The 16909-nt window shown below is 44.7% G+C and overlaps 1 protein-coding gene across 1 annotated transcript in view; it reads left to right on the top strand.

The window, feature by feature from the left end:
- Positions 1 to 290: 290 nt before the first annotated feature.
- Positions 291 to 16909, top strand: part of LOC146202965 (high-affinity choline transporter 1-like) — a 29730-nt gene continuing 13111 nt past the window's right edge. The window contains exons 1-3 of the mRNA XM_084602377.1: positions 291 to 516; positions 8035 to 8142; positions 12599 to 12771. Coding sequence (XP_084458503.1) covers positions 291 to 516; positions 8035 to 8142; positions 12599 to 12771 — 507 coding nt within the window. The remainder of the gene's footprint in view (positions 517 to 8034; positions 8143 to 12598; positions 12772 to 16909) is intronic.

The raw sequence follows: 16909 nt of genomic DNA, 5'->3' as shown, positions 1-16909 counted from the left end.
TCCCCAGTGAAGATTATCAGGCCAACCTCTCTGCCTTTTCCTTTCAATAAACACATCTATCTATTGAGCGCCAGTCGTCATGAGCTAGCGACCTGAAAGATGAGGAAGATTCTATTCTATCGCCTCAAAATTTGCCAAGCTATTTTGGGAACACAAATAATAATTAATAAGTTATATATCCTACAGTCTAAATCGGCATCATGAATTCTATTCTTACACCTGCAATGAACTCTGGCCAATCCACCACTGTCGGTATGGGCCATATGCACCAAAGGAGAAGAAGTGTGGCGATGGATGTACCTGACGCGGGTCCAGCAGCGACCGCCACAACGGACGGGCCACGGAACACACCGGCAATTGTGGTTCTCGTGGCCTTCTACGCTGCTACTTTGGCCGTGGCCATATGGGCTAAGACCCGCATCCAGGAGCCGGACGACGACGGCTCTGGCAACCTGTACCAGTTCCTGCTTTTGAAACGCCGCCTCGGGCCGCTACTCGGGACCGCCACCATGACCGGTGAGTGAAGGCTCGCATCATGCACGTCATCATGGCCTTGTGCGACGCTGCAATTCATTTGCTGCACGCATCCGCTGCAACAGTCATTTCAACTCTACATCTGTGCTCAAACGACCTGCATCAGTTCCCTTAGGTTTGATGCTAAACTTTATGCGCTATATGCTGGGCCAACTTTACATAACCTTTTAATCCAGTATTATCCGAACTTTGAGGCTCAACCGCTTCCTATTTGAGCCTAAACTTTCTAACCGATAAGACGAAAGAAACCAGAAACACAATCTCCCCAGTACTATTCACAGCTTACTTAGAGGAAGTATTCAGAGACTTGGAATGGGAGCAGTTAGGGATAAGGGTAGATGGAGAATACCTCAGTAATCTGCGATTTGCTGATGACATTGCCTTGCTAAGCATCTCGAGGGATGAATTGCAAATAATGATTGAAGACCTAGACAGGAAAAGTAGAAAGGTAGGCTTGAAAATCAATACGCAGAAGACTAAGCTAATGTTCAACAGCCTCGGGAAGGAACAGCAGTTTACATTAGGTAGCGAAATACTGGAAGTAGTAGGAGAATATGTCTACTTAGGACAGGTAGTAACCGCAGATCCGGACCATGAAAAGGCATGCGAGCTTAATGTAACCAAACTTTGTTAAGCGAACTAAGCCCCAATCAAACCATCTGAAGGCTGTGGAGGGTCACCTTGCCTAGTTTGCAGCAGTTTTCTGTGCGTCAAAGTAGGTTAATTACTAGGCAATAATTATTTAAATAGTTGTTTATTGGCTCGAGGAACAAAGTGTCAATTTAGAAGTTACAAGACGTCTAAAGAACCGGTGCTTCTATCAGATATGATTTACGTAGCCCTATTTATTTGCGCTCAAAGTGTGCTATCACGTGAACAGCTCCTGGCTCACTTCTCTTTCCCAGTGCATACAGAAAGCTTTATCGTAGAGAAAGAGGGAGAGAGAGCGCACTGAGACATATTTCGGACCGCCGAAGTGACACCGCTTTCACGTGGATTATAGCCGGTAAAAGTTCCATTTAACGTAGAGGGTAACATAGTAGCATTTTTCAAAATTAACTAGAACTTCTGTGCTATGTCTAGTCCGTGATCCAATATCTAAGAAGTTAGCTAATACGTATTTATTATTAAATAAGTTTGGAGAACAAAAATTACTTCAGACGTCTCTGTGCGACTCTCAACAGGCCTCAGTTGATTTCACTCGGCTAGTACACACCGTCTGTTTTAAACCCTAAGCTAAATTTAGCTTGGACACCTGGCATATAGTTCATCGAGCAACTACCTTTCTTCTGCATCTGCATACTGCCTTTGCAAAAATATACAGCCACAGATATTTGCTTCAAAGCCCCATAGTACGGCTCTCAGCACCTCTGAAGGGGCGAAGCTCCGAACAGGTGAGGAGGTGACCTTTCTTACCTCCGGAAGATTTTGGACGCGGACAATGCGATACAGAATCCCCCCCCCCCTCCCTCCCCGCCCTATCCTCATCGCCGCGGTGGTAGGGCCAAGGTGTTCAACTGTTAAGATCAAGGACGTGAGTGCTATATACCGGCGGCAGAGCACGCATTTTGATGTAGGTGAAACTCAAGGTGCCCATGTACTGTGCAGTATTAGTGTATGTTAAAGAACGCGTGGTGGTTGAAAGTAACCCAGACCCTCCGCCACGGCATCCCTCACAGTCCATAACTTGGGATGTTTAAACGCCCTCTGTGCTTTGCTATCATGATGTGAAACAAACCATGCATGCTGCAGGACGCTTAAAAAACCGGTGGGCTGCTATTTATGGAGGAGAGGTTGGTAAATATAACGAGAGGCCGCTAGAGTTGGGGTATAAGAACATCTCCCGAGACTCTTCGTCCTCTTTAGAAACCTGTGATAGCTTTAGCGGTGAAACGAAAACTGTAAGATCTTCATTTCTCATAAGAGCGACCACTCAATGACGAATATCGAATGATCTGGACCTTCAGGCGGCCACGCGGGACACATGACTTCACACAACCACAGAAGAAACATTCTCAAGGAACCCGTCTGCACCATAGATAGAAAGCGGAGTGTTCCCACATATAGGAAACTTACTAGACTTGGCCATTTTCACAAGTTTTACTGTCACCCCCTGCTCAAGTCTATCATCAGCACCGCCCACAATACATCTAGCCGCACGCACCAAGAAAAGACCGTTTACTCTCCGCCTGCCCGGACATCTGCGCATCTGTCATCCTTTTTGTTCGCACCCCACGGGACTGGAATGACTTGCCAAACACCGTTGTACTTCATTCCGACCCATTAACCTTCAGATCAACCATGGAATGCTTCATGTACTCGTCAACCCGTCAACCACTCCCTCATGTAATACCCCTGAAATGGGGCCTTTGAGGTATCAACAAATAAATAAAAATAAATAAATATCCGCGTTGTGACGTATGAACCTGCCTTGCTGTTCTTGGAGGTAATCTGTCAACGCTCGAGTCGAGAGGATGGCGGTTGAATTTCTGGCCAACCGGTCTCGTTATATATATATTTCTCGGATTACCTCCCTCATCGCCAGTAAGAACCCGTGTTTTGACGACACTAATTAAGTAGGGTGTCTACAAGGTCCCGTAGAGTACCCAGGAAAAGCTGTAGGAGGTTGCGCGACGGAACTAATCGGGCAAGTTGCCCTTATTTGATTATCTGATATTTGTAGTCGTTATGAGCCATTCAGCGCCGCTGAAAAGCTGTAGAGCCAAATTTTGTTAATTGTTTTCGCATTTCGCTTCATCGTGCCGTATATTGTGCTGAAAGCAACTGGAAGCGGGAGAATGAACCAAATGACCAAAAATGAGGCATGGCTGGCTTGGGCATGGAGCTACCCTTCTGCGGCAACAACCAATGCGGCCGTGTGACAGCAACCATGCTTCTTCACTTCATTCAGCAACAACCTCATAGTTATTTTTTCCCTTGAGGGAAGCTTCAAGGTCACAATGCAAGCTACGCCATAGACACTCGCTCGCCAGGCTTCTCAAACGCGTTGTCGTGTTCAATATTTCGTAGAGTCAGCGCCGCTTAGAGAGTGCGACATTGCTGTGTGGCGCGTTTATGCTAGTAAGTGGCATCGTTGAAGTGTTTTGACATTGTGGAAGTGATTTTCGCCACAAGTGTTGTGACTACATCCCCCAGTACTACGTCACCCGGAACAGCTAGCGCCCAAGGCAGTGTACCAAATGAGTCTTAAACACAATAAAGAGCTACAAAACTTGGCCCTTGGTAACAGGAGTAAGTTCATTTCTCATATTTACAAGGTAGAGGGAATAATCTGTTTTCGAGGCCTGGCTTGTTCAAACTGTGCTCGGCATGTACAGCGCCATGCCTCTATCAGCTCGTCTGTATAAAGTGATCGAGGCTTACATAGCTGCTTCAGAGTCTCAGCGAAGACCTGTTTATCCTCGCGTCGACGTCGTCCATACGGCTCGCTTCGCTAGGGTGTCGTAGCGCAGTCGCTGTGCCAGCAGGGGGTAGATCGAGGCGCTACTGCGCCTTCCAAAAATATTTGTAAACCTGCAAGACATCGGAGCGAAGTGAGCGGAGAGTTCGGAGCCCCGAGGCTGCGCTTAAAAAACATTTCCGGTGGACCGAGCGTCTTTTTTGGCGATTTTCTAAACCGTGAGCTAGCGAAGCTTCTGAGAGGCCAGAAGTCTCTGTAGCCCAAAAGGAAGGGGTAGGAAAAGTCCTGCATAATACACTATAATCATCCAGACGTCAGCGCAAGTCCTCGATACTCTAGCTGGTTTCGAGAAGGAAACCAGCCAGAGCATCGGAAACCAAAATGACTAAGGTATCAGGCCAGAAGAAAAAAAAAAAAAACTATCCTCGAGTAAGACTCCAACCATTTCCGGTGAAAAGAGAGAAGGTTCGTTTCCTGGTACGTCAATGCGCCCACCGCCGCAGCCAGCGGTGTTTTAATTTTCAAACATCGCTTCCGCTCCAGTCACGTGGGGCGCTGTTATATAGTTAAAGCCAAAATTCAATGGCCATAGCTTCCTACCTCTGGCGAAGGGGCAAATCTTCGCTTTAACATCCAGCTGCGAAGCAGGTTACCACCAGAATTGGGAATGGTTCGTTGCGCCGCCATGTAAACAGGCTTATCGCAGCGTTCTTTCAGCGCTCAGATGCGCTTTGTCGCACTCTTGTAGCCGCGACTTGGTACTCGGCGAAGGGGCAACCAATTGAATATTTCGCTGGCCTCCTTTCCGCCACATTGTAACAATGCGATGGTGTGGTGCGGACCTCTGCGCTGTAACAAGACCACGAAATAATAATACGGGATGTAACAAGTTTCTTCCGCCAAAATCTGTTGTAATCCATGCTACTCCCAACAACTCCTGTGTGGCTAAGCAACTGCAACACCATATTTCGCCACTGTAACCATTTTGTAAACTTTGCGCCAGGGGCAGAGCAACAACTTCACCACGAAAATAGATAGGATGTCCTATTTCTGGACCAATGTCTTCAAATATGCATTTCGAGAGGCTTGTACTGCCATACTGCTCACATTAAAAGGTGCCGGCCTACGTGCCAAGCACTCAACTCCGGCGAGAATATAGTCATCCCGCAAAACTAAAACGCACAGTAAATAATCAAGAGCTTGAGTCTGAAAAGCTAAGAACACTCTCGCCGATAAGTCAATATAATATCCGTAGGTTCATACAGTGTCAAGCTGCCGTCTATAACCAATAAATAGTTGGCTCACCAGTGGCACAAGCAAATGCGCAGATTCGTTGGGCGGATGAGGTGCAGTTTGGTATTGCACAAGAATGCGTCGGAAGCGTGCAACAAAACCCTTCGATCAAAGCCAGTCCTTGCGAGAAACTTGTGAGAAAGCGGAGCAGCTAGAAGGTCGACGGCGCAGGCAGCCCCGCATGCTGAAAAGCCGAAAAACGTGACGTTCATACGTATCCTAGCCAGTAAGGCTAGGAAGTTGAAACTGCTCAAATGTGTCGTGAACAAGGTTGTGTGGCCGATGTTGGTCCTCAGATGTATTCGTACCTGCACTCTTCCTCCAGTCAACCGTGGCTTTGTACGAAGCAATTCAACGAGTGAAGTGGTTATGCCAAAGCACCTTCTCGTCAACTTCAAAGACGTGTGCCTCGACGCAGACGCGACATTCTTTGAGAATACGCAATACATAGATGTGCCGTAAACAGTGCGATCTCTGAATTCTCGACCGCAACGTGTATCTTGAAACCATTGCTTTGTGAACTCATTTGTAGGTTGTAGTTAATATTAAGCTAGCTTTTACACGCGTCTTCTTGGCCTTCATCTTTGCTGCTCACATTTTTCATGTAACTTAGGTGAAATTTCAATTCCTAATGTGCAATGCGAATATTTTGCCACTCTTCGCTGAAACACAATATAAGCAAAAGTGGTTCAAACAGCTGTTGCAAATCTATGCTGCTTTAGATATATTAGATTGTAAGGCTTACGAATTACACTAGTTATATATCCACATCACTTTCACTTTAGCATTGTATGCATTCTAGGAATTTCGAATGGCGTCCCTCAAAGCAGCATTTTAGGGCCACTCCTGTTCAATATATATATAAATGACATCCCTAATATCAGTAACCATGCAAAATACATTATATATGCAGATAACGCCAGCCTATTTTTTTCTTCCAATGACGTACAAAGCTTAGCAGACACCGCGAACCGCACGCTCTTATCGCTTGCCACATGGTCATCAGCCAACTCATTAAAAATAAACGAAGAAATAACTAAAGCAGTACTCTTCCTTCCTAAAGGAAAACAAGTACTTTACCGCCCCTCGTTATACCTCAATGGCAGTGAAATCGAGTACGTGGACACATTCAAATGATTAGGTGTAACGTTTAGCAGTACGATGACATGGGATGCCCATGTTAATAATATTGTGTTAACGCTTTCTAGAATTGTCGGAAGTACTTCACGTAACAGGCATATTCTACCTATCAAAACTAAAATTACTTTATATTATGCATTTTTTTATTCGCACCTTAGCTATTGCCTCCGTGTCTGGGGCCATACAACGGTATCTAATGTCATTAAACTGCAAACATTACAAAGGAAAATGCTTCGCGCAATTGTCAACGGGACGTATGATTCGCCTACTAGACACATTTACCTACATTATAATATTGTACCTTTCAACAAATTATTTGACTACAGATTTGCATGTCTCTATAAATCAACGATAAAAAAGGGTGATTCATTTTTTTCTGAAATTGTTCCTATTACATGTCGCCACTCATCATACGACATCAGACTGCAGAGTAGGTTTGCATTACCAAAGTGCAGAACTAATTGTGGGTTTTGTATGTTGAGATTTATTGTGCCAAAGTTCCTAAATACCCCTTTGAGTGACCAAGTGAATATTATGTCTTTTTCTTCCATTCGTAAAAGCTTTATTCAGCAATCTATGCTACAGTGATGTCAATTGTGTTTGAACGTACTGTGCCACTCTGTGTTCTGGCCTCACGGTCTTCTGCGTCTATTATTGCTGCAGTTGTCAGATATGTTCTGTCAACCTTGTTCTGTAGATGCACTTGTATTCATTTTTTTTTTACCAGTGGTTGTTTTTGCCTTGTGCCTACTGCTGACTTGTAGGGGTGGTGAGGCCCGTCAAGCGGTGCATAATTCACTGCTTTTTTCTCACCATCCCCAGTTTGCATGTAGAAACTGAAATAAAGATTGATTGATTGATGACTTGTTCGTTCAGAAAGTGGAGTACACTGGGTTATATATTCGTGTTTTACATGTCGTACATGCCGTATATGTGCCTTTTTTGTGTCCCGTCTTCTTCGCGCAAGTATACGTAACCTTTCAAAGATGAACCAACTTGCCCAAACAAGAGTATTACTTGAGTTTTAATAGCCAAATAATTTTTACTGCATTGTTGATACAGGTTCCGTCTTTTTTTAGCGGTTCATTTTCTTGTTTTCTTTGTTTAGTTTCTTCTTTTTCTTTTTTGATCTTGTGTATCTTCCTTATATTTGTTTCGTACTACTATAGAAAACTCAATCTTCTTTTCACCCTCTTGCGGCCACTCTAAGTGCCTTCTAATACCGATGGTGCACTACCCCCTCTGTTGTGCGATGACTCGATGAGTGAGGGAAGAGCACTATGACCTATAGAGCTCTCGCCGAGCCTAATTCGCCGAAGTCACACACTAGAGATTGTGGCTTCGCGGCGGCCTTGGCGGCAGTTTGCAGTGAGCCGGGATTTCCGCTATTTAAAGAACAGTACTAACGGCGCTGACTTTTACTCATTTCTCCTCCTCTTTTCCTTCCCATTTTGTCTGTTATCGATAAAAGAGTGGTTTTTAGCGCACCGGGCTACCCGAACAGTGATTGTGACAGCACCAGCTCCTTGGTCGATATAAAAAAGAGAAGGGTGCCCGCAAAGCTGAGTCTGTCGTCAGGCAACTGCTGGGCAAAGTTCTTACTCTTGCGTCGTCAAAAACTTTAACTTCACTTTTTCCCTCCGCAGCCACTTGGATAGGGGGTGGTTACGTTCACGCCACGGCCGAATCAATATACAGATACGGCCTCGTGTGGTGCCACGCCCCTTTCGGATACGCCTGCAGCCTTTTCGTCGGTACGTAAATATTGTTTTCTTGTTTTTTTACCTTTACCTTTCAGTCAATATTGCTCCAGCGAGCCAGTTGGGAGGCAATATACTTGCCCCTTCTTTATCAGCGCATTGATTCTGGACTGCGTGTGATGGATGAGAATTTCGTTTAAAGAAATAACACAAAGAAACGATCAGCCGCCACAGGGGCTGACGCAGCCGTGAAACTCCTGGCAGCTTTCGAAACATTCGTCTGAGATGGCGCCGCTCACTTTCGATCTATCTTTGCGGATTCTGTGAGACTGCTCTAGCGACTCAAGTGCGGTATCATTGAGGAAGAGTATCCTTCGCCCACTTTACGTCACCAACGAGCTCTTCGAAATTCGCGACGGCCTTTTAAATAGCTTTGTCTATCTGTGAGTTTGTTTGTTCTATTTAACGGCTCCTGGAGGAGGCAATGTTCATAAGCCTCTGGTTGTGTAACCCGAAGAAAGTAATTGGGCTCAAGCCGTTTCTTCAAACAACTTCGTACCCAGACGAAGACAAGTTCACTTGTCGAAACGTTGGCTAGTCTTACGAGCTGAGGCGAGTACGCTGTAGTTACAGAAATGCTGTTCAGAGTTGCTTCAATTCCTTCTGTGTTGCACATATGACTTAAGAATTATGGTTATAAAAAAGTGATATACATAATTATTCGTATTTAAGCAATTGAAAGTGCGCAGACTGTTCCAAAGCGCTGGTCAACAAATAATTGGGAGTGCAAATTAATAAGCACTTTCATTTGAGCTGAGGCAAATAGTGAGGTTTTCACTGTAAAAAATCCCTCCTGTTATTTTTATTTTGTTTAACACTTATTCTTGTTAGGAATTGGAGCACTGAACAAGGATAAATGGGGTACGCCTCAGTTCACAGATGAGCCAACGTTTCGACAAGTGAACTTGTCTTCGTCTGGGCATAGCGATCATCACCGGCAGGGGTTTAAATACGCTTTTGCTTCCGAAGAAGAAAAGCTGGGGAAGGGAAAGTGGATGAGAAGAAAGTAGGTGTGAAGGGATGGGGAGGGGAGGATGGGTGAAAAGAAAGTAGGTTATTGAATGAACAACAACAAAAATTCAGTATGTATTTCTCGGCCTCGCACCAGGGATCCTGTGGCCTGCAAAAGAAGTAAAAGCTGCAGTACCATGAAAAACTACAATACAGGATAGATGATTAGTCACCACTTAAGGGAGTTTGGTGCAGATACACCTTACAAAGGGACAGGCTTTGCAAAGGGCCCTGATAAGGTATATATCTAAGGGGGACAATTCCTAAAAGGTGGGGGGGGGGGGGGGGGGGGGGGGAGTACAAAGTCACAGGATAATAACCGCACAGTGAACCACAACTGACAAAAAAAATATAATAATCTTAAGTATGTACCTCAACCTGGAACCAGAGATCCTGTGGCCTGCATAAAAAGTAAAAGCGGCAGTACGAGGAAAAAACCACAGTACCGGGTAGATGACTAGTCACCACTTAGGCGGTTTTGGTGCAGAAACACCTTACAAAAGGGCACTCCTTGCAAAGGGCCCTGATAAGGCATATTAAAACTTTCTGCAAAGGGGGGGGGGGGGGGGGTAAAAAGTCACAGGATAATAACCACACAGGGAACTGCAACTGACATGAAAAAAAAAATGTTTGAGGACAAATTCAAGCAACAAGTGATAAGGAGGAAATGTGTTTAGAAGAACATGTAAGGTTATGCTATTGCGGAAGGGAATAGAATGTACATGCTTTGTGAATAAACTGCACAATTAACGTTATATGAGATTGTTTTCCTGAATAGTTATGATGCAGAAGGAATATACCTAAGGGATTCTAACGTTCCCTTAGATATATTTATTCCTGCTGGTTCCAATGTTCTAAATTTATGGATTAGATTTGCCTCTCTATATTTTCTGTCCCTTGCAGATTTAAAGCCTGACTGGAGAATATATAACTTAATTTTTTCGAACTTATGGTCTTTCTGATTGAAATGCTGGGAAACTGCTTTCGGGAGGTTTTTGCCTGCGTCTGCTCGATGTCCATTAAGCCGTATGTTCATTGGTTGCCTTGTCTCTCCGATATGTACTGTTTATGACAGAAGGAGCATTCTAGAAGGCAGATAACGTTTGAAGATGTGCAGTTATAAAGCCTGATTTTATGTGAAAAGTGAAATCGCTTGTATTATTTTTAACCGTGGTGTCTTTTTGTATATGACTGCATGTCTCACATCTAGGTCGAGCACAAGGGTGTGGTTGTGTTGGATGCTTGTTGTTGATTTTGGAATGTACTAGAATATCTCTGAGGTTCGCTTTACGTTTGTATGTTACCCTTGGTGCCTCCGGAATTATTTTCTTCGGGCGTTCATTACACGTTAGCATGGAATGGTATTTCCGCAGAATATTGTTTGGAAGGGCATTGGAATATTTAGTTACAAAAGAAGGCTGGCGTTCGGTGTTGGCCTTTGGTCGTTTCGTGAGCACATCGTTGTGGTTTAAAGTGCGTGCTTTTTCGAGGGCCATATTAAGGGAGTTACCGGGATAGTTCCTCTGGATTAGTGTTGCTTTCAATGAATGTAGTTCGTTTAGGTTGTCACTATCATCGCTACATATTCTTCTAAGCCGCGTCGCCTGTCCTACAAATATTCCTTGCTTTCAATGTCTCGGATGATGACTCGTAAAATCTAGGTATTGTTGCTTATCCGTTGGCTTTCTGTACAATGAAGTTTTAAGTTTTCCATTTTCCCCTGACACCGTGGTGTCGAGAAAGTCGACTTTTAATTGCGACGACTGACAAGTGAATTTAATGCTAGTGTGATGATTATTAAGATGCGAGATGAACGACTGAAGGGATTCTGATCCGTGCTGCCATATCATGAAAATATCGTCAATATAGTGAAGGTATATAAGTGGCTTTTCCGGAAATGAATTTAGTATATTGGATTCTAGAACTCCCATGAATATATTCGCAATAGTCGCCACGAATTGAGTACCCATGCTGGTTCCAAATATCTGCAAATAATAGGATGAATCGAACTCGAAATAATTTAGTCAGGACTAGTTTAAGGAGCGAGAGATAAACTTCAGAGGCATGCGGATGGTGGTTGTTGATTAATACTTGGGAGACGGCGTCGATACCTTCATTGATAGGAATATTAGTGTAGAGTGCCGCGACGTCAAGTGTGACAAGTATACAATCATCTGCAAGATTGGTGGTGTTATTATTACGCTCAATAATTTGGAGAAAGTAAGGTGTGTACTGCACAAACGAACGAAGCTGGGTCGGGAGGTCTGCTAGGTGGTGATTTAGGAACATTGAGAGGTTTTCTGTGGGCCTATTATTGCTAGAAATAATTGGTCTTCCTGGTATGTCTGTGGTAAACAAGGCTTCTGCGGAAACCTTGTGGATCTTGAACAGTAGTTAAAATCGACCTGCTTGTTTGTTTGACGGCTGAAGAAATTTATAGTCCATATCTGTAATTAGTTCTCCGGCAAATATATCTCTTATTTTATTCAGGATGACTTCACTGAACTGTTCTGTCGGATCGGTATTTAACTTCTCATGGTGGCAAGAGTTGTTAAGCTGTCTATATGCCTCTTTTTTGTAATTTTCAGCAGGAAGAATCACTATGCTACCACCTTTGTCTGCACTTGTTGTTCGATGTAGTACCGCGCGTATGCCTCCGTTTCGGAGCAGCCCCTTTCTGCACTGCCTAGAAGGTTGCCTTCTCAGACAGCTTAGCCACGAGATCAGCATGTTTTCTTTTTGAACTTTTCTTTTTCGTTTATAAAGCGCTGACGCTGCGAAGAAAATCTATGCATTGTGCGGAAGCCTTTGAAAACTCTGCTGTCATTCAATATAATCATTCGTTTTTCTTTAGATCTACTCTTGTTAGCTACACTGAATGAGAAAGCGCACTGGTTAATGTAGACGTCGCGTACCTTTTGCTATTGACGGCATATATGTGAAGAAACAAGATTGCAAAGTGGAGGAATAGAATCGCCGTATTATGGAGGAATTGAGAAGCGGAAGGGGTGGGTTGCTTTGTCGATGCTGAGCCATATTGATACCCCAGCAGGCTCTCGGCTGTTATAATGTTGTCGTCAGCTGTAACAGCCGAAGCCAAAGGAAGGCCGTGAATTTTAAAAGACACCAGAAAGACTGCGCAGTACACCACACAGTCAAAGCACAGCGAACCGCGCCGCGTACGTAGCCTGCCGCCGAGAGCCATGAGCTTGGACACCAATATGGCGCGACACCGATAAAGCAACGCACCGTTTCCACTCGGGAATACTCCCCATATCCCGGCTTTGATTTAAGCTACGTGTCCCAAATAGCAGGAGACTACTGCCGCGAAGTGCTAGCTAGCTCCGCGGGAAGGTTCTGCAGATTCGCGTTGCAGTTCAGACGGTCGTATACCGCTGCGGTCGCTCGTCGCACTTACCCGGGCGCCGCTGCGTCGCAGCCGGCTCCTTCTTTGCCGTCAAGATGAGGGAGGCGGAGTACCAAACGATGCTGGACCCCTTCCAGGAGCACTTCGGGCCTGGCATGGGGGCCTTGCTTTTCATACCGGCCTTCATGGGGGAGCTCTTCTGGATGTCGGCCATATTCTCAGCACTCGGTGAGTGCGCGGGAGTAGTGGGAGACGTTCCTTTCTATCAAGTTTTATTTCCTTTTTTTTTTACTCTCGGGTAATTCTATTAAAAAATAAATTGCCAAACTTAGAGTGAAGAATCAAAGGAGCGCCGTTTGAGGGAGCATGGGGCCTGCTGTGCCACGTGTCGTAAGAGGACTATTCTCTCTGAAAGATTGAAAAAAGAAGTGTTTCTCAAGGCTTTAGTGGTATCCATCCACACCTAATCTACATTCTCTTCCCTACCATGAAGTGAAAGTATATGTTCAGTGTTCATTATGCCCGCCATATATAAGCCTAGTGATAAATCGGCATGGCTGTTTACCGTTGGGTGTCAGCACGCTTCGTTCACCTTCATTCTGGAGCCCATGCCAGTGACTAGATCATGGCTGAGCTTGTGAATTAGGTAACATTTATTCTACTTAACAGTTTCTAACACCCAATGAAAAATGATTATAAGATACACCTTTCGTTTGTTGTCTAATCGTTAAAGCTGCAGTTCTTCGCCGCTGCTTTTTCTTGATAAGGGTCTTGATTATCTACAAAGAGATTTATAAAAAACATCGCACAATATTTTTTTTTTTCAAGCCTCCGTGATGCGCCTCGCGTACGGAGTGTCTGACGACGAAAGTTAAACAGCCATCATTAACTAAATGATTAATATTTTCGCCTGTTTTACTTTTGTCCGAAACGATATGTGTAGGCCCACGCAAAAAGTGGAAATGATCTCCACTTTAAACAGCCTCTGCCGCCCGCATACAAGGCTTGCAACGAAATGTTTGACACGTGTAAAAATTCGCAACCCGCCTAAGATCCGTGTAGGAAGCAGAAAACCACAAGAACGTTTAGCACTTACTCCATAGGCACTGCTGATTACTCTTTACGAAACAGTTCCAACCAACATGCTTACCGTCCAGCCAAGGTAACTGTAAACCAAAACACGCGGTTTCGACCTAGGCAGCGGCGGGCGTTTTTCGACGGAGGCGAAAAGCAAGGCGCCCGTGTGATATGCGAAGTGTGTGAACTTTAAAGATCCCCAGGTGGTCGAAATTATCTGCAGCCCTCCACTAGGGCGTCTCACCTAGCCTTAGTCGTCTTGAAACATTAAATCCCTCAAACCAAACCAAATAAGCATTATCAACCGCCGCAATCAATACTACACAAGCACAGACGAAAAACAGCGCACATTGCACACACGCAGGTGCCTTGCAAAACACAGGTGTACTGTGTGACCTTAGCGCTCATTGAATCACCCCAGTTAGTTGGAATTAATCCGGAGCCCTCCACTATGGCGCCCCTCATAGCTACTGTTGCTTTAAAAGGTTAGATCCCATATACCATACTCCCGCCATAAGAGAAACAGAAAAAAAAAAAGAGAGGAATCCTTCATGGGGGTGCAAGTATTTCAGTACCTTTTGCCTGGGGTTAATATGACTGCTTTCGTCTTTTCTTATTTCTTATGAGCAAATGTGCCTCATTTCAAGCCTTCAGTACTGTAACCTGGTATAACTACACGAATTATTGAAGACTGTCACCTTTGAAAAGCATGCTAGTATCATCTGCATATATAGTGTACTCCGGCATTTTATCGATGTTCATGATGTTATTGTGTACAAAAGAAGCAATGCTATTGATATGCTGCCGCCACTACGGTCGTAACAGCAAATAAGAAAAACGAGGCCTCGTATCTAGTCGCTGCGCAATGAAGGTGATGCTGTAATTATGACCTCCCGAGAGGCCGTTGAGTTCTATGAATTTTTACAAATTTTAAATTTCTTAATAAACAGTGGTGATTAAGGCGGTTAAATGTCTTCTAAAAAACTGTGAGTTGTGCAATAGAGGTTTGTTTATCGTCACAAACACCGAGAATAAGTTTTTAGGTCCTAGTCAGTGGCTTCGGTAGATTTATCATCCTAAAGCTTGTATTTGTACAGCCTTTAACAAAAGTTTACAGCCAAGAGGGTTTCTTTTAAGCTGCATAATATGAATTCTATAATAATCGGGAAGTCCTAGCCATTGAAGAAGGTAGGACGAGAAATATTATTGCCTTCAGCAAGTATGAAAACCTGTGAATGCATTACGAGCCACACAGTTTCACTCGGAAGTAAACCGCGTGGGCTACCCCGCCGGTGTGGCGCAGTGGTTACGGCACTCGACTACTGTTCCCAAGGACGCGGGATCGAATCCTAGCCTCGGCGGCCGCTTTTCGATGGAGGCGAAAAGCAAGGCTCCCGTGTGCTGTGCGATGTCAGTGCACGTTCAAGAACCCCAGGTGGTCGAAATTCCCGGAGTCCTCCACTACGGCGTCTCTCATAGCCTGAGTTGCTTTGGGAAGTTAAACTCCACAAACCACCAAACCGCGTGGGCCGTAAACTTTTGATAAAGGCTGTACGTAGATAGTAAGAAGTAGTTCAAACAAATTTTATTAGTGTGCTGTGAATGGCCCTTTTCAAACCTAAAAAAAAAAACACACTTAAACTACTTATGCATGCGAAATCATTACGTTACTTTAAATTAGGCAACTTTGCAACTACCGAGTCATGCTACGCTGCATAATGATTGGGTCGTGGCTATGAGTGTAGGTTATGAATGTACGCAACGTTTGTACAGACCCTACATTTTACATTACGTTATTTCGTAAAGTGCTGTGTCGTGCTATGTTGTATAATGATCATGAGGCATTACTAGGCGTGGTGTTTACACAGACTGCACTGTACAGCTTACAGTGTGTTACTTAGTAAAGTACTCAGTCCAGCTGCGTTGCATATGACTATAAGTCATTACTGTGAGTGCGGTTCATTACGACCTTAGGCACGTAGACACCAGGGAGCGACCAGAAAATAAGTTTTATACCTCTGTCACACGAACAATTTCCATCCTCATTGAACCCAATCTGCATTGAGGTTTTCAAGAAGGATTGAAGCATCCGGTGCTACACGGGCGTTTTTGATGACCATTGAGAAGTTTCCTTCGTTTGCGTTAGGTGGCGTCGATGGTGGCGACGCATGGGTTTCAAATTTGTCGAGTCCAATGAGGATCAAAAGTGTCCGTGTAACAGGGGTAATAGACTGCCTCGAGGGCGTGAGAAGGAGGGAGGGCGCTGCTTCGAGGCACCCGACTTTGTTTAGGTTCGTCTTCGTGTTCTCTTTTCGGTTCGCTTCCATGTTCCCCTTATCTTCAATACCTAAAATCATGTCATGCTTCAAAAAAGATACTTCAAGAACCATTTGAAAACAAGCATGAGACGCAGCAAGTAGCACACGCCATGCGCTTTTCCTTGATCCTCGTTGTGCCAGCTATTATTTTCCGGCCCTATTCATCTGTTCGATGCATGCAGTTCGCGTGTAAGAAAATCCTGGCGTGTACATTAAGGCTTTTGAAAGTGGAACTGACGAGTGGATTATGGTCATTTAGGTCAGAATTGGGCTTACTGTTTTGTCTTTGTCTTGCCTGCTCAGACTGAAATAATTAACGGTTGTCGAAGACAGCTTGCAGCAGCTCTCGTGTTGCAGGGATACCTACTTTTCCGCACTCGTAACTTTATATAAAGCCTCAGCTACTCGTGCAAGCTGGTCTTGCACTCAATATAGAGATTTAGCTTACCGTGATCCGCGATCCGCTGCCGTGATCCGCCACCACGCGTTCCACTGCACATACGCATATTCCCTCGATGCCGATAGATGGCGCCACATACTGGATATCCGTACATAGACCTGCCGCGTCGAGACCAATCAGCTTGTGCTCCCCGCCCACGCGCGGTAGAGGGTAAGCTAAATCTCTCCAATGTCTTGTTCCTAGGCTAGGACTTCTTGCTTTAACGCGTGTGACAACTGTGCTATATCTGGGGTTATAGTGTTTCCCTCTATCGGAATGGGGAGCATTTATTCAGCCAAAGTAAATTATAGGAAACGCAGCCCCTTAGGGCCTCTCAGCGGCTAGCGAATTCACGTGTAGACACTACGCGGTAGCAGTTACCTTCGTAGCATACGTATTCTGAATTCCGTCCAGCTATTTGCGCGATAGCGATAGGTCTCGTTCAGCCGAAAAGTCGTTGCCGTAAACCAGAACTTAGAAACTCGGGAAAGTTTTTGAAGAAAGACCCAACCTAATTGAGTAAACTTGCCGCCTTTGGGGTTCGAACCC

Source organism: Amblyomma maculatum, chromosome 1, assembly GCF_055883805.1.
Source record: "Amblyomma maculatum isolate TAMU_Amacu chromosome 1, ASM5588380v1, whole genome shotgun sequence".
NCBI classification, from domain to species: domain Eukaryota; kingdom Metazoa; phylum Arthropoda; class Arachnida; order Ixodida; family Ixodidae; genus Amblyomma; species Amblyomma maculatum.
The sequence above is the reverse complement of the archived record's forward strand: the minus strand, read 5'-3'. Positions and strand labels throughout refer to the sequence as shown.